This window comes from Lissotriton helveticus, chromosome 5_1 (assembly GCF_964261635.1).
Source record: "Lissotriton helveticus chromosome 5_1, aLisHel1.1, whole genome shotgun sequence".
NCBI classification, from domain to species: domain Eukaryota; kingdom Metazoa; phylum Chordata; class Amphibia; order Caudata; family Salamandridae; genus Lissotriton; species Lissotriton helveticus.
Window position 1 is genome coordinate 1,368,776,351 of NC_136065.1, and position 23,144 is coordinate 1,368,799,494.

Consider the following 23,144-nt stretch of genomic DNA (forward strand, 5'->3'; position numbering starts at 1 on the left):
CTCCACTACACAGTGCAGGGACTATGGACGACGCAACAAAAGAGGATGCACATCAACTACCTAGAACTGATGGCAATCTTCTTGGCACTCAAGTCCTTCAAAGTGCATCTGTGCAACAAAGTCGTGTTGATCCGGACGTACAACATGACAGCCATGTACTACATCCAAAAACAGGGAGTACACACTCTCCACAGTTGTCTCATCTGGCTCAGAGCATGTGGAAGTGGGCCATTCAGAGGAACATCTTCCTCATGGCGGAACACCTCCCGGGCAAGGACAATCAGATGGCGGACCTGCTCAGCAGGTTCAGCCACCAGATGCACGAGTGGGAGTTACATCCATCTGTACTCCGCCCGTACTTCCAGCAGTGGGGTCATCCGGAGATAGACCTGTTTGCCACAAGGGAAAACGCAAAATGCCAAAGCTTTGCCGCCAGGTTCCCTCACATACAGTCCCAGGGCAATGCGATATGGATGAACTGGTCAGGCAGATTTGCGTACGCTTTTCCCCCAGCACCTCTCATACCGCTGGTGGCAAGAAAGCTAAAGCAGCACTCGATGACACTCATCCTGGTTGCTCCGACGTGGGCATGCCAACCATGGTACACCACGTTTCTAGAACTCTCCGTGGTACCGCATCAAAGACTGCCCCTCACACCCAGGCTTTTGACGCAGAACCATGGCGACATTCAGCATCCAGATCCGCAACAGCTCAATCTGGCGATCTGGCTCCTGAGGTCTTAGAGTTTGGCTACCTTGACTTGCCTCCTGAATGCATGGACATCATCCGGGAGGCAAGGAAGCCCACTACCAGAGCTTGCTATGCAGCGAAATGGAAGCGGTTTGTCATTTACTGTACAGAACACAAGATCAACCCGCTGGATGCATCCATTCCTAACATCATCTGCTATTTGTTACATCTTTACAAATGCAATCTAGCATATGCTTCCATTCGGATACACTTATCCGCCATAGCGGCTTATCTCCAAAACAGGCAGCATCTCTCTGTTTTTAGAGTGCCTGCCATTAAAGCCTTCCTAGAAGGGCTAAAGCGGGTCATCCCTCCCAGGACCCCGCCAGCTCCTGTATGGAACCTCAATGTGGTCCTCACCAGGTGGATGGGCCAACCTTTTGAGCCTCTACATTCATGTGAGATTCAGTTCTTGACATGGAAAGTGGCTTTTCTCATTGCCATTACGTCTCTGCGACGTGTTAGTGAGCTGCAGGCGCTCACCGTACAAGAGCCATTTATTCAGATTCATTCCAACAGGGTGGTGCTGCGCACTAACCCCAAATTCCTTCCTAAGGTGGTTTCGCAGTTTCATGTCAATCAAACCATCGAACTGCCCGCATTCTTTCAGAACCCTGAGACAGTAGCAGAAAGAATGCTCCACACTCTTGATGTCAAAAGAGCGTTGATGTACTACATTGATAGAACAAAAGATTTTAGAAAAACACAACAGCTCTTTGTTGCCTTCTCAGCCCAGCACAAAGGCAACCCCATTTCAAAAGCAGGAATAGCCAGGTGAATCGTTAAGTGTATTCAGATTTGCTATCACAAGGCTAAGCGCACCTTAACGGCCCCCCCCAAAGCCCACTCCACCCGCAAGTTGGGGGCCTCCATGGCGTTCCTGTGTAATATTCCTTTAGCAGATATTTGTAGAGCAGCCACATGTTCTACGCCACATACATTTACAAAGCATTACTGCGTAGATGTACACTCCAAACAGCAGGCAGCTGTAGGACAGGCTGTTCTTAAAACACTATTTCAGACTTCTGCAGCTGGCACGGGCGGCCGCCGTTAATGGAGGGACTGCTATGTATTCTATGCTATAGATATGAATTCAGCAGCCCACATGCCTCGAACTGAATATGCTACTTACCAGTATGCATCTGTTCTTGGCATGTAGGGCTGCTGACATTCATATCGCCCGCCCTCCTCCCCGGCGCCTGTAGCGGCTGCAGACTTTCTTGCATTTACTCTTAAGCATGGCCATCGCTTACACTATTACACTCCATCTTTGCCACAATGGCTAAAAACAATCTGGGGATGGAGTCGATGCCCATGCGCACTGTAGTCCAGGGGAGGAGCCACCTATCTCGTGATACTTCGAAGACTCTTCCAGGACAACAATGTGCAATCATATGGACCCAACACTAGGCGGCGATCTATGCTATAGATATGAATGTCAGCAGCCCTACATGCCAAGAACAGATGCATACTGGTAAGTAGCATATTCAATCTAACCTTTGGGTCAAAATTATTATCTTTTCTGTTATGGTCCTGTAAACTGAGAGGAGAAAAGCACACTGAATAGAGTTAAAAAGAAAAAGATGTATAATTGTGTGGGGGGGGGGGGGGATTAGGTCTTGCAGTTCTGCCTGGCTAAATTGAAGAGCACCTAGAAGGATTGATTGTACTTTGGGGCTTTTGTAATGGGCCGATCGCACCTATTGGTGGAAGAAGCAGATAGGCTGTCAACTGGGTTAGACTCCTACTTATGTTGGAATGGAGCGCTGCTTTACATTCTCCCATTTTTAAGACAATAGGTGTAATGTGTTTTTGGGCATGGCTGTAGGGTAAATGGGTAATTGAGGCCCTGATCTGGTCAAGTGAATGTCAAGATATTATCCAACCGGTTGAACAGTTAGGCGAGGTGAATCCTAGTAGGTACCCATGTGCCCTTTCCAGCCTTGGAGTGGATAATTAGGATTTTTGTTACGGAAGGATAATTGTATGGTTGCTTTAATGAAGGGTAGGTGAGAAAAAGGTAAAGCCACATGCTGTTGTCATTAATCAGTGGTCTTTGTAATGCTTTCCATTGTCAAAAAATTTAGCTTTTCAGTAGAAAAGCTCATTGACCTAGCTAGTCATGTTGGAATACATTTATGTATATGATCAACATACCCATAAAGGAATACTGCAGATGCAGATACATTTTCATTTTGCCCCAGTAGAGGACAGTAGTTACATTTGTTTTCTTACGTGTGTAGTAAAGCATGTATGCCCATTATGCTAGTGCTGTTTGTGATATTTACCTCATCCTGAACTTCTTGAGGCGTTTGTAAAAGCAAAGTTTCCTACCTAATTTCTTATTTCCATGCTATGTAAGATGTTTTCTTGTCATCTTGGGTGATGTGAGTGGGATCAGTGACCGCCATGCTGAACAAAGGATCCATTATTGACCACATCCTTAATTTGGGAGAATAGCTAGAGATTTGATGACCATGTCCGCAGACTGCTAACATTGTTCGAAATCCAACCTCCAAGCAGATAGTCTGCTTCGAAACTTGGTGAAAGAATGAAAAGGTGAAGTAGTGTGGCTCACTGGTTAGAGGCGGCAGACCCGAGAGCAGAGGACGGCCCGGGACCAGGGTTCGATTCCCGGCGCGGCAGGTTTCTGGACCAGGGTCAGCGGACTCGATAATTCTCTCGCCTCGGTGCCCACTCTGATCAGCGTTCACACTCGGCAACTCTGGGCATTAGCTTGCCTCATCTTCACTAACGGCCCCACCAGACCGCCGGGGATGCCTGATCTCACCCTGGAGATACCCATTAAGGGACCATCTCTCAGGGAAGCCAGGAAGGGTTTCGCAGCGGTCGAAGCGCCTTGGGACCCTACGGGTAAGTAGTGCGCTATATAAATGCCTATACATTTACATTTACATTTACATTCTTCTCTATCACATTTTCTCCTACTTAGGAACAGTATCATCAAGAAGCCCCTACCTGTCTGGACGTTTTTAGTTCTCAATGAAGATTTAATTTCCCTAAGCTTTGCTCTTCCTTAGTATGCATGATCTTATGCCCCAACCTGAAATGCCCTACCTATGGGATGGATAATGCAAGGGTTATGTTTGAGACTGTACAAATAAGGTGTCATGGGGAATAAGGCAGGCCTGCGTTATTGCAACCCTTCTCTTCTCTTTATACATTAATGGGATTGACAAAACTCTCCAAGAATTGAACACTGCTGCCCCGAAAATAGGCTCCTGTCCAACCCCGCTGCTCCTGTATGCCGACTACGCAGTCTTAATATCTAGAACTGCAAATGGACTAAAACAACTGGTCGAAGCTTTTGTTTCCTACATGGAGCAAAAAAAAAACATGATTAAATCTTACTAAAATGTTTGTGATGGTCTGCGGACGGGGTAGGTCTTAGAAAAAGACTTGCTGTGTGAGGGAACATAATCTGACAGAAGTCCAAAGTTTCTCCTATTTAGGCATTTTATTCTCCTTAATAGTTATTGGGGGCCCCGTATAGACCAGTTAAAACTTATAGGAACTATGGAGGCTATTTTCAGATTTTATAACCAGATCGGCAGTAGATCTAGTTGCGATATGCTCAAACTATATGGCAGTAAATGCCTACCAGTAGCAACCTATGGCTCTGTAGTATGGGGTAATGCCAGTGCAAATATATTCCAATCCTGTGAAGAAAAAAAAGAAAATTCTGTCATATGGTGGCTGTACCAAGGTCTACATCCGTTTATCTCCTGCATAAAGAACTGGATGCATCGTATATTGCCGACCTAATACAAACAAGGGCTTTATGCTCTTGGCATAACATCTGGTGCAGGGAGGGAACAAAGTTCACTAGGGACATAATTAAGGACTGCTTAGCACTGGAACATTTCAATAAAATCCCGTGGCTAGCATATATGGATAAGCTGTTGAAGGAAATCGATAAATACCTAACCGTGATGAGTCCCGCAGGTTTTCTGCAATACAGCAAAAATTAAATTAAAAAGAATTACATGGAGAAACAAAGCCAACAAAGAACTAGCAAAGAAGAGAAAAAATCAAGCTTAATCGGATATATGGCTAGTATAACGCCGTTTGGTCTACCTGAATATCTAGTTAAAGTTACAAATACCCAGGACAGATTTTACCTGACAAGGTTACGTTTGGGCACTGTCCATGAAATGGTGGCTTTTCCAGTGCATGAAAGATGGCAGAAAATAGTTTCCAGATGTCCATGTGAAGGGAAAACTACCCAGTCCATGGTGCATTTTATGCAGTTCTGCAAGTTTTATTGAGATATAAGGAGAATATTTTTACGGCCAATCTTTATGGCAAAAAACATTTCTTTTATAAGGATGCCATGAATTTTATTTATACCCTCAATAATGAATTAGTATGCCGAGTTGTTGCTGGATATATAAGCCTGGCTATAAAAAGAAGGAAATCGCATGCATTTTTAGATAACCTAGTCTATGAAGCTGATTGAAAGATGATTTTGGGCTGATAATAATTCTTTTAATTTAAGGAAACAAGATGATATTTATTAATTAAGTTCTAACTACTAATGAATGAGTTTTATGTACTTTTTGGATCTATAGATAGAAGTTTTTATTCTTCTAAATTATATTTTCTCTTCGCATTTTATGCACTATTATGGATCGATAAAAATATTCCGAATAAAGTTATTATGATGATAATGAGACTGTACAACATTAAGTTTCTGTAGAAGTTATCTCTAAGCCAGTGAAAATCTGTGGGTATTTATAGAAGCTTCTACTTGAAATTAGTTTTAAAGCAAAGCAACAGGATAAGTGAATTCATAGAAATAAATAAATAGCTGTGCTCCTAGTGCTGCGACCCACTTCCTACCAGTGAACTTTCATGCATCCCTATGATTTATATATTTATAGAGAAACAGGCAGGCTATTCGGGGGCCAATACCTGTGTGTGAGCTGAAGGGGCTGATCATTTTCCCGAGATGTTAACAACATTTTAAAGTGTGCTTTGTAAAAAGTGATCCAGTTTTCATTTATACATGGAGTTTGCCTCAGTGACTATGGAGGAAAGGACAGCAAGCCCAGAAGTTAAGAGACATTTGCATTGATTTCAATTTCAGTTTTACATTCTGATTGACTCCATCAACCCCAGTAGGTGGTAATGTATTCTCAGAAATGTAGTGTTTGTGCTTTGTTTAATTTCACAGAACTTTAAATGTGCAATCTGTTCAGTCAAAAATTCAACATTCTCTACTTTATTTGCTTACATTTTCCATTGCATGTCTTCCAGAATTTGACATATGAGATTATCCTGACACTAGGGCAGGCGTTTGAGGTGGCTTATCAGTTGGCATTGCAGGCCCAGAAATCGAGATCAGCAGATACCACTGAAATAAAGTCTTCCAAACCAGTGCCCAAACCACGAGCAAGCGTCCGCAGATCCACGGTATGTAGAAGCTCTTAAAGTCCACAGGGCTGATTGTATCCAAGTTATATTGTTAACCGTTTTGGTGTAGCAGATACATATCATATGCCATCTTTAGGATAATTGAACCTAGGAGCTAGAGTAATGTGCTGCAGAATTATGATCTTCTGGGACGGGTGCCATGAGCTCAAAGGAGTAGTACATCAAGAGGTTCTAAACCACCATGATGTGCTATTGTTGGGTGGTGTCAGCAAGGTCAAAAAAGCAGATCGTTCTCCCTCACCTATAGCCTTGGTGAGCTAACTGATAATTTTGTGGCCAGAGCCCATTATTTGGCAGTAATTTGTGGCCCAATTGAAGTAAATACATGATAAACATGAGAGACCACACTTCTGCCAGGTCTCACACATTAAGAGACCGCCTTCTTATCACTTATTAATACCATGGTCCAAGATGTTAAATAAAATTATTGTATTATTGAGATGTTTTCAGGCAAGCTATAATGTTGTTCTGATGATGATTCCACATTGTAAAGGGATCAAGATGTTGTCGACTCACACCATGACCCGCTAGATTTTTTATAAACTAAATTTGGGTGCAGTAGTGCTTTGTTTTGTAGTTGAATTTGAATTTGAATTTAAAGTATTTATATAGCGCAGCGTACACCATGCGGTTTCTTGGCGCTTATAAGTACAGGCATAGATGGAAACATATAAAAGGACCAGCCAAGCTGAAATGGGAGAGGAGTTACAGATGAAAAGCTTGAGAAAAGAAGAAGGTTTTAAGTAGCTTACGAAAAGGAAGATAGTGGGTGGAGGATCTGAGGTGAATGGGAAGGGAGTTCCAAAATACCGGGGCCAGGGAAGAAAGTTTAGCTCCACCCCATTTCTTGCGTTTGAAACGTGGTACAGTGAGTAAGCAGAGGGAAGATGAACGCAATTCTCTGCAGGGCACGTAAGGCTGTACCGCCGAGGAGATGAAGGCGGGAGCGAGACCCAGACGGGCCAAGAAAGTCATGCATCCCAGTTTGAATAATGCTCGCTCACGAACCGGGAGCCAATGGAGTTCCTTTAGCAGAGGAGTGACACGGTGAAATCTAGGGAGAGAGTAAACTAAACGAGCCGCCTGGTTTTGTACCAATTGCAATCTCCGTAGACTATAAGCCGGGATGCCGTTATAAAGGGCATTCCCGTAGTCTAGACGGGAGATGACCAGAGCGGACAAGATAAGTTTACCTGCAGAAAAGGAAAAGAAACGGGAAACCGTGCGGATAGTACGAAGAGTTAGGAAACAAGCGGAGACAACAGACCCGATCTGAGAATGGAGAGTGAGATGGTCATTGAGTTTAATGCCCAGAGTTTTAACAGAAGAAGGAGAGGGAGGGGAACCTAAAGAAGGAGGCCAAAACAAAGAATTCCAGGGGCTGGATGAACCCCCCGTCAAGACTGGCTCAGTCTTGTCCGGGTTCAGTTTAAGAGGATTATGATTCATCCAGTCCCTGATGAAAGACATCACCGAGTGAAAGTTAGAAACAGAGTGAGAGGAAGAGGAAAGATTAAAGATGAGCTGGAGGTCGTCGGCATAATTATAGACGGTGACCTCCAGCTTCTGAAGAGCAAAAATCAAGGGGGCGATATATAAATTAAACAGAAGAGGGGAGAGAGAAGAACCCTGGGGGACCACACAAAAAATCGGAAGAGGGGTAGAGGAGAAGTCTCCCAACTGAACCGCCTGGGTGCGGTCTCTCAAAAAAAGGAGAGCCAGACAAGGGCTGTCCCCCCGATACCCGCCGCCATGACACGGGAAAGAAGAATGGAATGATCCACCGTGTCAAAGGCGGTGGAGAGGTCCAGGAGGATCAGCGCCTGTGGTTGGTCAGAGTCTAGGCCCTCTCTCAGATTATCCATGACCGACACCACAACAGCCTCAGTGGAGTGTCTAGCCCGAAAGCCGGCTTGGCAGGGGGCTAACCCCCCATTCTCCTCCACAAATGTGCTGAAAACTGCGGTGACGTGGCGTTCCAGCACCTTGCCCAGAAAAGGTAGCAAAGAAATGGGGCGATAATTAGTTGGGGAGGAGGGGTCAGCCCCTGGCTTCTTCAAGATGGGAACAATGGTAGCTGCTTTCAAAAGAGGGGGGACAACTCCCTGCGCAAGGGAGCAGTTGAGGAAGGAGAGAGGGGGCAGGGTGCATGCAGAGTAGATTTGACGAAGAATGCGGGCAGGGCAGATATCAACAGGGGAGCCTGACTTGACTTTGGGGAGGATGGCAAGAAAAGAATCTTCAGTAAGGGGCGGAATAGAAGACAGGTGGGCATCAGGAGGGGGGGGGACAGGGGTCTACATAGGACTGGGACGGGAAGGGGATATTGGTTTTGATGATCTTAATTTTCTCCAAAAAATAGTTGTTCAAGGAGTCGCACAAGTGTTGGGACGGGGTAGGTTTCAAAGAGGTTCTATCAGAGAACGCCAGATCGTGGACAATGGAAAAAATTTCCTTAGGCTGGTTCTCTGCGGACAGTATTTTATGTGAAAAATAGGACGTTTTAGTGGAGAGAATGGCTCTTTTATATTACCCTAGGCGAGATAGGAATTGAAGTTTCAGCTTGGGGCAGTAGGCCCTTCTCCACGAACGCTCCGCCTGGCGAACCCCCAGCTTGAGTGATTTTAGCTCCTCAGTGAACCAACAGTTGGCCTCCTTGAGTCTTCTAATCGTGATCCGTCGAAGTGGGGCCACCGGGTCGCAGCCACTCGCAAGCCAGGCATTAATAGTCTCGGCTTGTAGAGAGGAAGGGAGATCCTGCAAGTTGGGCGGGGAAGCCAAGAGGGTAGACGATAGGGATGACACATTCACACGATTCCAATTTCGAGCCCATAAGTTCTTCTCCAGCTGGGGTTTTTTTTCTGGACTCAAGCAGAGGGAAAAAGAAATCAAAAAGTGGTCGGACCAGGGACAGGGAGCAATAGACAAAGACAGAACTGGACAGTTGAGGGACCAGACCTGGTCAAGGATGTGTCCATGGGTGTGCGTTGGGGCGTGGACATGAGAGATAAAATTAAGCTCACGCAGTGTCTCCGTGAAATCTTTGGAAGACGCACATTCTCGAGGGTCAGAAGGCCAAAAATTGACATCCCCGAGTACCAGGACTGACGAGTTATTGACCGAGATGGTTGATAGTAGGTCCTGAAAATCAGAAAGAAAAAAGGGAGTAGACTGGGGGGGGGGGCGATACACCAACAGACAGGTGAGAGGAGGAGAGAAGGCAGAAGAGCGGATAAGTAAATGATCGGTGGCCGCAATAGGGGAAGAGGGAAGGAGCTGGAATTGATGTTCAGAGCGAAAAATAAGGGCAACGCCACCACCGATTTTACCTGCCGGGCGGTCAGCCCGGAGGGCGCAGTAAGATGGGGGAGAGCCGCAAGTAAAGAAGGAAGGGAGGACTGGGAGAACCAAGTCTCCGTGAGAAATAAGAGATCTGGTTGAGTAGTGTCGAGCAGAACGAACAGCTCGTGATGGTGACTAACAGCGGATCTAGTATTCAACAGACAAACAGTTAACAAGGGGGGGGAAGGAGAGGACCCCTGGGTAAGGGAAGCGAGGGAGGACTGTGGAAAAACAGAGGGAGATATGGTAGGGCGGCTCGAGCTGAGGCCAAGTGAAGCAATGTGGTTCACAGTGAAATCAGACAGTGGCCAATTACCCTGAAGAGTACAAAGGTCCAGGGAGGAATACACATGGATTTGACCATAGTGGGGTGCCCCTAGCCCCGTCTGGCCGCGGACGGGCGCAGACGGGCTTGACTTAGGCGCCACTTCGGCGCGCCTTCAGCGCGCCCGCTGCGCTGACACATAGTGGCCGTTTAAATAGGGGAGGGGCGCGGGGGGTGTGTCCCAGGTCTCAGTCACCTGGACAAGCCCAGGCCAAGATGGCGCCCGCGATCGGTGGGAGCCCGCCGGGACGTTCAGCCCACAACCGACCGCCGAGCCTCAGGAGGGAAAAAAGCAAGTTAGTAACCTGTTAACTTTGAGGGTGGGTTAGACACAGTTTTTACAAAGATTTAAAACATAGCGCGCCTACGCTCGTAGTCAGCAAGGCAATTTTAAAAATACATGAGGCAACACTCCAGCTAGCAGTCGCGAACCCTCTGCCACCGGGTCGCCTGCCTGCAATAGTTCAGTCACCTTAAGTGTGTATATGGTTGTTGGTCACTGTTGTTTGCCTAAAATTGTCTTTGAATTTTTTCTGTGTTTTCTTTGGTTTTAACACTTGCTTTGGATTACCCCAGTGGGGGTTAGTCTCCTGAAACGGTCCTTTATTGTAAACATTTAATACTCTTTATTGTCCAATTGGACAATTCATGGGCGTTTATTTCTCCCAGAAATATTTTAACCAAATATTACCTTTTAAGGGCCTTTGTTCCTTTAACTACATAATACCCTTGGTCACTAATGACTCTTGGGTTACATTTGTGTCAGACTAATGCCAGAGAATAATTGTCAAAACGTAGGAATCCAACAACTCCTTTATCTGTTGACAACTTGAACTTTGCTAACATAACGTGATGCCAACCATTTCGCCAGATGAGTTTGCCCACCAGGATGTCCAGCAAGTGAAAGAATTTCACTGTTAACTGCAGTGGGAGGTTAGCAAAGTAATAAAGGAAATACAGCAGGATAATCACTTTGGACAGGGCTTTTCAGTCTGACACAGACAACGGGGATGCCTGCCAAAGTGTCATTAGACTCTGGATGTCTGAGACCGACCCTGCAATGAGGCAATCAAGTAGATAAGTAGCATAATGATAAACCAAAATCCCTAGGTATTTGAAGGTCTGAGCTTGCCAGCTAGTATCAAACCCCTCCTTATGTCTCGTCCTACCTCTGGTGCACCAGGCTGTAGAGGAAATACACTTAACTTTTCCCAGTTGACCCAAAGGCCAGTTGAAGGGGCAAAGACGCACAGAGTAGATGCTATTTCATTATGGTCACTGGTTGCAACTTTGAGGTTTAGTAACTGATCGTCCTCATAAAGTGCAACAGAGTGCGTCTGGTCGTCAAGAGATTTTCCCCAACAAGCTCCCTCTTCTCACAGCCTGTCAGCCAATGGCTCCATGTCCATAATGAAAAGGAGTGGGGACAACCTGCTGCCCAGTTTAGTGCCTATGTGGATATCATGGTGTATTGAGACTCGGCGCCCAGTTCAAGCTCTCACTGCTGGAGCAGTATAGAGGAGTTGCCGAACCCCTAGCGGTCAAGCAGGCAGAAAAGATACAGTCCAAAAAATCGAATGCCTTCAGGTCCAGGACCTTGTTTGCTACCTGGGGCAAACTCCATGACCCTAAAGAGTTGGCATATATTCAATGAGAAGCTGCACCCAGGTATAGAGCAGTTCTGGTCTGCGAGAACCAGGTGAGGGATTAGAGGTTACAGTTGATCACCTAGGATCCTACCTAGGGTTTTGTAGTCTGTGTTGAGGTAACTGGTGGCTTAGAGTTGGAGACATCCATTGCATCCCCACCCAGCATAGGGATAGAGACCAATAGAGCCTTCCAGAGAGAAGGGGGAGGATCTTGCTCGATAGAGCCTCCGTCTAAAGGTACTCCAGATGTGAAGCTATGATGTCAGGGTAGTATCAGGCTAGGTCCGAACGAGCTTAAGTGGAAGTCTATCAGGACAGAATAGAGAATAGCTTCCTTTATCTATGCCGATGTTATGGTAGAGTCTAGTTTTCAGCGCTACGCATGAGTGCTAAAAGATAAAAGGGAGAGGGATGCCTAGGAAACATGTAATATAGTTGCTCATAATGGTGGGAAAATGAGCATGAATTTCAGCCTGTGTGTAAATATGTATGTCTGTGGCAAGGAGGAGGCAAAGGATTGCTAAATGAGAATGTTCTTGCTTAGCTAGCTCGGCTAGAAAGTCAGCCTATGTTTGAGTCCAGACAGCATGGGCAACGTAATTAACATAGTGCAGTTGTCCCAGCTTCAACTAGTGCCTGAATTTCTATCATGCTGTCGTCTGCCCAAGTCTCCAAAAGAAAAAGTGTGTCTTTGTATTTCTGGAGGTCGAATATTATCATGTGTCGAGCTTCAACTACTGCATTTATGCAGTGCCCTCATTGTTCCTTTGAAGGCTCCCCTCTGCAGCGTGAGCACCAACTGTTGTGGCTTAAATAAAAAAAAATCAATGGTCTTTTCTCAGAGTGGCCTGGAAGGCAGGGTCTTTGATGAGTGTGGGTTGCATTTTCCATGTCGGTATCCACTAGCACAGAGTACCAAAGCCGAGTCCCAGCAGGTTGTGGTTCTCAACATTACGGCCAAAATAGTCCACACAGCTAGTGTGTGGAAGCAGAAGACACACTTCAGTCCAGCCGTGCATAAACATTGTGCACAGTTACGGTGTAATTGGGTAACAACATTATCCGATCGTTAAGTTCTAGAGTGGTTAGGCAGCACGCATCTCGAAGAATTTCATCTCTTTTTAAATAAATGCAAGATATCCACCATAGGGCGAGGCACAGATCTGTTGGGAGGGCATCATGTTGGTACCCAGGGGGCCGTCTCAGTAGAGAAGAAAAAGGTAAACTTATGGGACAGCATGAAGCTTCTGAACTAGTTCGCTAGGAATGTGATTAGGTATCTGCCCTCCTTGCCTTCTCTCAGGACCACCACCCTGATATTGTTCTCCATGCTCTTCCTTCTATATACTGCACTCTGTCCTCCGCGTTCTCAGCCCTTTAAATAGCGCACATGATTCGTCATGTCGGACACCTGCCTGTGTGTTTCTGTAGTGTGCAGTTGCATTTCTTTCAGGGTACGGTTTGTTTGGGTAACCCTTTCAACCAATGTTTTGTGTTCATCTCCGAGTATTCTAAGTTCCACTATCACCGAGTCTGTCTAGTTTTCCAAAGAGGACCTTGAGCTTTCTATGGCTGCAGGTATCAGTTTGGCCATCCTTTCAAAAGGGATGGTCTTCTTACATGCTGTGGTCCCTGGAGTAAGGCCAAGAACAAGAGGTCTGGGAGACAGCAACAGAGCAGAGGCTGCCCATCTTGCAGTCAGTGAACGAGGGTTATGCAGATGCCCAAGACGGGGATCTGGCGCCCGTGAGTGATGAAAGTCCGCGTCGCTAAGGCTGCTTACAGCTGTGATGCTGGCAGAAAACAGCTATAGCACAAGCAGCCTGATTAGGGCAGCGTCTTTCCCGGTTGTATCACAGTCCAACAAAATCAGGCCTATCAAGTAGCGGTAGCCCCAAGGAAGTACATAGTCTCAGAGCTTGTCAATCCTCAACACTCCTACCCACGGGTTCTTAGCTGTCAAGGCTCGCCATATGAGTGGCATTTAAAAGTGTGCCAAGGCACCACTACCACTGTGTAATAGTACACTAGGCGTCTCAGCGCTCCTGTCATTCCTCAGCCCATCCAGTTGAGAAAGCAGTATGGCAGGTGTCAGTGGTAACCTGTCGTGAGACCCAGCAGGAGTACAGTATCGAAGCACCCAGGCCGTGCAGAAAGCAGGAGGGGAAAAAAGAGCAATCTCACAAGTAAGCCTGTCTTCACAAGTGCTCCCCCAGGCCAGCCGTCAAGGCTCACAGCGACTCCGGAAGGGTGTCCAGTTCTCCATCTGGCACTGAGCTGCCCTCATCCATGGTACTCTATGTTGGGGAGGATCCTCCTCCTTCCTGGTCTTAGGCAGTGTCCCCTCCGTCACAACGAGGAGCACAGAAAGCCAAGGGGTCCCTGTGAACTGCAGGACCAGCTACAAGGGTGGCGTCAAGTGCAGGCAAGTCGCAAAGTAAGGTGGGCTACAATCTAGTCCCCAGATGAGTCTTCACCCTCCATCCAGCTGCCCTTCGTGCCTGGACCCTTCTGGCTGTCTCGAGCCTCAGAAACCCGGCAAGCCAGCAATCGGGCACTGCCCACTCTGATTTGGGCACAACGCAGGCCCAAGAGCTCAGGAGAGATCCATCAGGCATGGTAATCCAGTAAACTATAAGGCAATGATGCCTCAGGCCCAACTTGTAATCAACCCTGCGGCCGTAAGGCCGGATCGCACTATGCAGTCACATTCTGGCCCAACAAGGTGACATCCTCCATTGTCTCGTGCTTCAAGGAACACAGGACATACGTTCCCAACCTGGATGGCGCCCGAGGGCAGAGAAGTAAGGCAGATTGTAGGACTGTGGTGGAAGAGCTTCTCAATTGCATGGCTGCCATCTTGCCCAGCATAGTCATACCCCCCATGTATTTTCCATCTTTAGAAACCACACCGTGGCAGTGCTTTACAAACTAATCAAGGCTACAGCCCAACAAAATTACCCGAACCGTGTAACTTCCCCCTTCCATCGACCTTGCCTGGTTGTGGCACTGATATTTTCAAGGCTTTTGTCACTTACATAGGTATTGCTACTTATCGTTTGGGGCCGAATTGCTGACATGTTGTCTTCTAGATCTTCATTTACATATACTTTGATCACTGTCTTCTGTCCAAAAAGGAATGGTGAGAGTAGTCTAGACTGATATAGTTTCATTGAGTAAACTGACAGTTCGAGGAATATGGGCTGCAGATGGTACATTTATGAATAGATCGCCATCTGGTGTTGGGCTCGGATGATTGCACTTTGTTTTTCTTCTGGAGAAGTCTTTGTCGTCATAGATGACTCCTCCTCTTGGTGTTAGTGCGCATGGGCATCGGCTCCATCCTTAGATTGTTTTTTTCCGCCATCGGGTTCGGATGAGGATCGAAGCGCTCCGGACCGACTTCAACAAAGAAGGTTATAACCGGCGCGTACTCCTTTCCAAATCGACGGTATCGTTATCGAACGCGACTTTACTCCATACCGACGCGGTTCGAAGGACGACGACTACGAGAAACTCGACGTAGTCCAGCCCGGGGTCCATGGAAAGGACTCCATTCAAAAAATGTCCAACGTGTGGTGCTAAGTTCCCACACAAGGACCTACACGAGGTGTGCAACCTCTGCTTGTCCCCTGAACACGAATCCAGGGACTGTGAGGCCTGTGCAGCGTTCTCTTCAAAGTCGACGATTAGAAACCGTCGAGCCCGAAGACACGAGGTATCGAGAATGCAGTCACAAGCAATCCCGGAGCTGTTGGAGGACCAGCACCCAGAAGAGGAGGAAGAAGAGGCCGACGAGGCGGGGTCAGAAGCGGACGAGTCCGACGTCGAGGAAATCGACGTCCAACAAACCGTGAGTGACGACGTCCCTTTACCAAAGAACAGACCCCGCACGGTGTCGACCCCGCCCTCGAGCCCGGTCAGACAACCGAAAAAAGTTTCCAACGCCCCGCCTTCGAGCCCGGCAACGAAACAGAAACCGAAACACTCGGTCTCCCATCATAGTGGTTCCGGTTCCGATAAACGGACCACATCGACACCGAAGCACCAAGTCAAGGAAAGCTCGAAGTCGAAGCAGTCCATGTCGACACCGAAGCACGCTTCGGCGTCGAAAACACCCTCGACACCGGGGACATCTTCGATACCGAAGAAATCGGATCCGAACAAAATCTCGGCACCGAAAATACAAATTGACATTCAAAAGAAAAAACACCTTTCGGAACCGAAAACTGCGGTACCGACACAGGAACACGGGACTGATCCTAAACAAAAGACTTTGTTTATTGACCCAAAGACTGGCAAGGTAGTCACAGAACTACCTAAAAAGAGGAAGAATGAACATTCGGACGACAAGACTCATCCGAAGAAGAGAACAATGGGGACGAATACAACTCCTCCCTCTTCTCCCAAACCTCACACACCATCTTCTCCTCTTCCTCACAATAGGCCAAATATTCCTCCCACACGACCATCTACACCTACAACAGATGTAGAGAGTGACACAGGGGAGGGGGAACATCCTGGGGATGATGAGGACACAATTCCAGAGGAGGCAGACCCATGGGAAGAGTATAATGTAGGGTCAGATAATGATACCGACCCTGAATCGTATCCCTCAAAACCTTCACCTCCTGATGACAATACTGGGTTTGCACAACTCATTAATAGAGCAGCAACATATCATAAGGTAGACCTACATACAGAACCTCAAATACAGGACTTCTTATTAGAAACACTACCTACTGCACAAAGAACATCAGGAACACTACCAATGCTTAAGGGCCTTCTCAGTCATACATCAGAGATATTCAAATACCCAGTGAGGGCTAGGGTATTGAACCCAAGAATCGATAAAAAATATAGGGCAGCTCCAAAAGACCCAATATACATTAAAGGGCAAATTCCGCTAGACTCACTAGTGGTCACAAACGCTCGCAAGAGAGCAAACTCTTTATCTACAGGAGAAGCTCCACCTCCTGACAAAGAGTCTAAACTAATAGATGCCTCTGGCAAGAGAGTAGCATCTCAAGCGGCAAACAGTTGGCGCATAGCTAATACGCAAGCACTACTTGCAAGGTATGACAGAGCGCATTATGATGAGTTAGAAAAACTCATCACACATCTCCCTAAGGAACATCAAAAGAGGGCAGATCAACTCATACAAGAAGGGAAGTTAATTACTAACACTTCAATAAAGTGCGCCCTAGACGCGGCAGAAACTGCGGCAAGGTCTACAAACACAAGCATCATGTTAAGGAGACATGCATGGCTCAGAGTATCAGGGTTCAAACAAGAGGTACAAACATCGTTACTGAACCAACCTTTTGATGGGAAAACACTTTTCGGCACAGGGACAGATGAGGCCCTAGAAAAGATGAAGAAGGATACCGAAACGGCCAAATCAATGGGAGCATTGCAACAGCCGACACAAAGAGGTTCCTTTCGTAGATCCACCTATAGAGGAGGATCCAAAAATACAGGTACAAACCAGCAGCAAACCTCTTTTACACCTACATCACCCAGAGGTAATTCTAGAGGTGGCTACAGGGGTAACAACAACAAGGGTAGAGGTCGCGGAAACAACAACAACCGCAACTCTCCAACCCCAAAACAGTGACTTCATACAGCTCCCCCCAGACCATATAACACCGGTCGGGGGACGCCTATCACAGTTCCTACCTGTCTGGGAAAACATCACATCAGACAGGTGGGTAAGACAAATTATCCAACATGGTTATTGCCTAGAACTCACAGCTACCCCACCAAACATCCCCCCCAAACAGCGTCCAATGAAACAAGATCACCTGACACTGTTAAAACAAGAAGTACTATCACTGCTAGAAAAGCATGCCATAGAGAAGGTTCCACAGCACCAACAAGGAACAGGAGTATACTCCCTATACTTCCTAATTCCCAAAAAGGACGGGTCTCTAAGGCCAATACTGGACCTAAGACCTCTCAACGCATACATAAATTCGGAACATTTCCACATGGTCACGCTCCAACAAGTACTTCCTTTACTGAAGAAAGGGGACTTTCTTTCTACACTGGATCTAAAAGACGCTTACTTTCATATCCCTATTCACAAAGCCCACAGGAAATACCTCAGGTTTGTGGTAGAAGGACAACATTATCAGTTCAAAGTCCTTCCGTTTGGTGTCACAACGGCACCAAGGGTGTTCACAAAATGCCTGGCAGTGGTAGCAGCTCACCTAAGAAGACAACAAATTCATGTCTTCCCATACTTGGACGACTGGCTAATAAAGGCCAGGTCACAAGAGGAATGTCTTCAAAACACACAAAAGACAATTCAGCTACTACACCAGCTAGGGTTCACGGTGAACTACACAAAGTCACACCTACAACCAAACAAGGTTCAACAATATCTGGGGGCTACTATAGACACAGAAAAAGCCAAAGTGTACCCCAACCCAGTCAGGATCCAAACAATGCTTACAATCATTCAAAGATTTCAGCCACAACACTCACTAACAGCAAGAGTGTTCATGCAGCTATTAGGCATGATGTCATCCTGCATACTGCTAATACCATATGCCAAACTACAAATGCGTCCGCTACAGGAATGCTTAGCGACACAGTGGAATCAGGCTCAAGGGCAGATTACAGATCTGGTGTTGGTAGACGACCGCACACACCGCTCTCTGAAGTGGTGGAACATAACAAACATTACCAAGGGGCGGTCGTTCCTAGAACCAATTCCACAGGTGACAATAACAGCAGACGCATCGCTCACCGGATGGGGAGCACATATGGACAAATACACAGTACAAGGAAGGTGGAGTGTGCAGGAAAGAACACTGCACATCAACCATCTAGAACTACTAGCAGTGTTTCTAGCATTGAAAGCCTTCCAGATACATGTTACCAACAAAGCAGTCCTGATCAGAACAGACAACATGACAGCAATGTATTATATTCAAAAACAGGGGGGGACGCACTCTCTCCAACTATCCAGACTAGCACAGGAAATTTGGAGATGGGCCATTCCTCAAAACATCTATCTGTTAGCCGAACACCTACCAGGAGTCCAAAACCAGATAGCAGACATCTTAAGCAGACAGTCGGAACAAATACACGAATGGGAACTGCACCAACAAATACTGCAACCATTCTTCCAAAGATGGGGACAACCAGAGATAGACCTCTTTGCCACTCATCAGAACGCAAAATGCCAAAGCTTCGCGTCCAGGTATCCACATCACCTGTCGCAGGGCAATGCGTTATGGATAAATTGGTCCAACAAATTTGCATACGCTTTTCCCCCTCTCCCACTAATTCCATTAGTGGTCAGGAAGCTGCAACAACATTCAATGACCATGATACTAGTGGCACTCACGTGGGCAAGACAGCCGTGGTACACCACGCTCCTGCAACTCTCACAAGTGCCACACCAAAAGTTACGAATTCTACCCATGCACCTTACACAGAACCATGGAGAAATAATGCACCCAGATCCAACTCAATTGAACTTAGCGATCTGGCTCCTGAAATCCTAGAATTTGGGTACTTAGATCTACCTCCAAATTGCATGGAGATAATTAAACAAGCGAGACGTCCAACCACCAGAGCATGTTATGCAGCTAAGTGGAAGAGGTTTGCTATACACTGTACTAATAACAATATCAACCCTCTGGACGTATCAACAAAGGAGATTATTTGCTACTTATTACACTTACAGCAATGTAATCTAGCGTACACATCTATCAGAGTACATCTAGCAGCTATAGCAGCGTACCTACAAAACAGGCAACACATATCACTGTTCAGAGTACCAGCTATAAAGGCATTCATGGAAGGCCTTAAAAGAGTCATTCCACCAAGATTACCACCTTCCCCAGTCTGGAACCTCAACGTAGTACTCACCAGACTAATGGGGCCACCCTTCGAACCTATGCATAGGTGCGAAATACAATTCCTTACATGGAAGGTGGCTTTCCTTATAGCCATTACCTCACTCAGGAGAGTAAGTGAATTACAGGCATTGACAATACAAGAACCATTCCTACAGTTACACCAGAATAAAGTGGTTCTTAGAACAAACCCAAAGTTCTTGCCTAAGGTAATTTCAGCATTCCACATCAATCAGCCAGTGGAATTACCAGTCTTCTTTCCAAAGCCACAGACGGTGGCAGAAAGGGCTCTACATACACTAGATGTCAAAAGAGCCATTTTGTACTACATAGAAAGAACACAAAACTTTAGGAAAACTAAACAACTATTTGTAGCATTTTCCCCAACACATAAGGGCAATCCTATCTCTAAAGCAGGCATCGCTAGATGGATTGTAAGATGTATACAAATATGTTACATTAAAGCAAATAGAACATTAACTGTTCCTCCTAGAGCTCATTCTACACGAAAACTAGGAGCATCTATGGCATTCTTAGGGAACATTCCCCTAGATGACATATGTAGAGCAGCAACTTGGTCTACACCACATACATTCACAAAACACTACTGTGTTGATGTACAGGCTGCACAACAAGCCAGAGTGGGCCAAGCTGTATTAAAGACTTTATTTCAAACAGTTGCGACAGACACTGGTGACCACCGCTAGGGAGGTAACTGCTTTACAATCTATTCATAAATGTACCATCTGCAGCCCATATGCCTCGAACGGAATATGCTACTTACCAGTATGCATCTGTTCTTGGCATAGAGGGCTGCAGAGTGGTACATGCCCTCCCAGCCTCCCCGGAAACCTGTGTCTGTCCCAACATTATCTTATTTAGATACACTTACATGGGCATATCTTTATGTACTATACTACAATACTCCATCTAACCCTACTATGGCAAAACAATCTAAGGATGGAGCCGATGCCCATGCGCACTAACACCAAGAGGAGGAGTCATCTATGACGACAAAGACTTCTCCAGAAGAAAAACAAAGTGCAATCATCCGAGCCCAACACCAGATGGCGATCTATTCATAAATGTACCACTCTGCAGCCCTCTATGCCAAGAACAGATGCATACTGGTAAGTAGCATATTCCTTATTGATTCTGAAGCAAGATTTCATTTTCTTAAGTGCTGTAATTATCTGGGCAGCAGGATCTAATGCCCCAACCAGAAATACTCTTACGTATAGGTATAGATAATGTACGGTTTATGTTTGAGAAATTGCAACCTTCAGTTTGTCTTTGTTATTTTTGAGCCGAGAAGATCCATTGAATATTTCTAGAAGTTTCTCCTTGTAATTGATTTTAAGCCAAAGTGACAGGAGAAGTGAGTTTATAGATAGCTGTGTTCCATCAAGCTTTTGAGATATTTCATGTCCTGGAACAGCAAAAAGCCACAAGGGTCTGAGCTGTAGCTTCAATAATCTGGCTCAAGCTCCGCCCAGGAAAAGGAGCAGATCTTCTCATACGCTCAACATTTCAAGAGGACCACGAGGAGAGCTTTCCCTTCAATTGGAGCTTTGAATTAGTCTAACAGTATGGAGGAGATGTCATATCAACTTAGAATCAAGCTGGAGCATTTCCAGTCTGACATCACTGGGCATTATCCAGTCAAGAATATTAATGTTTGATGTCTGCACAACTTATGAAAAGGTTTTCTGGAGCCACTGCCAAGCTCAATGTCTCCTGCTTGGCCTCTAGTTTCAGTGTTGTCAGGTTTTCTGGAACTCATGAACAAGTCCCTCTATTCTTGAGGAGTAACCCCTGCCAGACTACAGTGCAGCATCAGAGGTATACAATGTGTTTCATTTACCGTCCTCTTCTCTCTAAACCCATAGATATGTTGAGTAATCTGGGCTTGAAGGTCTAGGTTACCTCTTCTATTATAATGACGAGCAAGAGATATGACCTTGCAATGAGGGTGTGTGTTGGGACTAATACCCATCATGGATAGTCCACAGTTACACCCTATCTCTGTTTTTGTGCATATTGCACTGCACTGTGTTTTTTCTGCCCGGCAGCCTTGCACCTCAAGACCGGTTCTTGATTCTCCATTTGTGATTGTGCTCCTGGAGTGAGGTTTGCACCTGAAGAGTAACCCACTTCATAGTGAACTGATTGCTTTCCTCTATGCAGACTCGGGAAGGACTGAAGGCAGGTGGCATCTTCAAAGTATTTGCAAGAAATCACATAGTATTTCTGATGTTCCTTGCTCTCAGTCAACAGCCCTAGTACCTTCAGTCTGAATCTGGATTCCTGAAAGAGAGCTCTCATCAGAAATTACTAGATTTCAAGTGATTTCAGGTTTCCTACACATATATGGGCTCTCCATAATAATACATCAGCACAAAGGACCTAATAGTAGCTCTGTTAGGGAGAAATCGCAAGAGCATATCTTTCAAGTAGAAAGTCTTTCAGCAGTGCCTTTCTCGTCTCAAAAATATCCTCGTTCTGGGAGCAGACAGGCCTTGTTTGGCTTTCTGACTAATCTGTTCATCTGGTATGCTGCACTATAGGATATCCATAAAGTATTATCAGGAGACTCTGTAATGCTAGAGATCAGGAAAGCTGGTAAGAGAAAATTACAAAATTAACCATGAATCTTAAGATCTCTTTCCTAAGTGGAGCTTGAACACAAAAATGTGTGAGAGAGACTTTTTCAGTCTCGCGTACATTCGCCCGGAAGCCTCCGCATGGATGGTCTAGGGAGTTTGCATGGATAACCTGACAACTCAAGGAACTCGGTCTCAGAAATGTTAACTCACCTAAGTATGCTGATGGCCGTCAACCTAGCATTCAAAGCTTTTCTTCAGTAAATTAAATTTTGGACAGTTGTGATGCAAACAACACGACTACCCTGTACTAGCTGAGCAAGTAGATAGAGTGAGAGCTTTGCCCGTTCCAAAGGATATTCAAGTAGTGCGACGATGGCACATTTCATGAGGCTTTTATAACGCAACACTCTCCCATGTGTGGATAATGTGAATTCGGACATCTAGTGGTGATCATTTCAGTGGCTAAATACAACAACAATTTTCAAGTAGGAGGGTCCTTGGGAAGTTTAAAGACCTGCAAAGGATTCAATCCCCAACTATTATCAGACACACGTGCTAAAGCTTTGGGTCTATCATGTGCAAAATATTAATAATTACAAGATAATTAAGCCGTAGACTATCCCACACAGACTTAACTGTGGGAAATTCCATTTTCAGGACGAAATCCCTGACTCACCAAAGGTGACATGCTTCATCATATGGGATTCTCCTCTCAAAGGAAAAACCTAGTTCCTTTGAGGGCTACAACCCCCTCTCTGAGAGGGAAGAGCTCAGGGATGTTTTTAGGTATCTAATTTCTGGGATATTCTAAGTCCACATGTGATGAGCAGGATAGTGTGAGCGTGGACGCAGCGCAAAGAAAATATAAAATGTGAAGGAAGTGTGAATAAAACTAGCTAGGGGGCGTCAAATATGTTTTATTCTGGAGCACCCTCTGCCAGGATTAAAAACAGTGCATCAGCTACATGGCTTTAAGTCGCAGTGGTATGGTGACGATTAATGGTCGACAAGTTTCAGCCTAAATTAGCCCTGGATCGGGCAAGGCTTACTTCAGGACCCATACAGATGCTGCTGCTACAGTGCTCATGTATGTGTACAAACAAAGTATACAAGAACCAAAAGTGTTCAAAACTCAGACTGCTCC

The 23,144-nt window shown here is 45.8% G+C and overlaps 1 protein-coding gene across 22 annotated transcripts in view; it reads left to right on the forward strand.

Moving 5' to 3' along the window:
• ANKS1A (ankyrin repeat and sterile alpha motif domain containing 1A) overlaps positions 1 to 23,144 on the forward strand; it is a 1,080,152-nt gene that overhangs the window by 1,042,685 nt on the left and 14,323 nt on the right. For all 22 annotated transcript variants that reach the window (XM_078644289.1, XM_078644292.1, XM_078644288.1 and 19 more), the window contains one exon: positions 6,031 to 6,186. In XM_078644289.1, the coding sequence (XP_078500415.1) occupies positions 6,031 to 6,186 (156 nt within the window). The remainder of the gene's footprint in view (positions 1 to 6,030; positions 6,187 to 23,144) is intronic.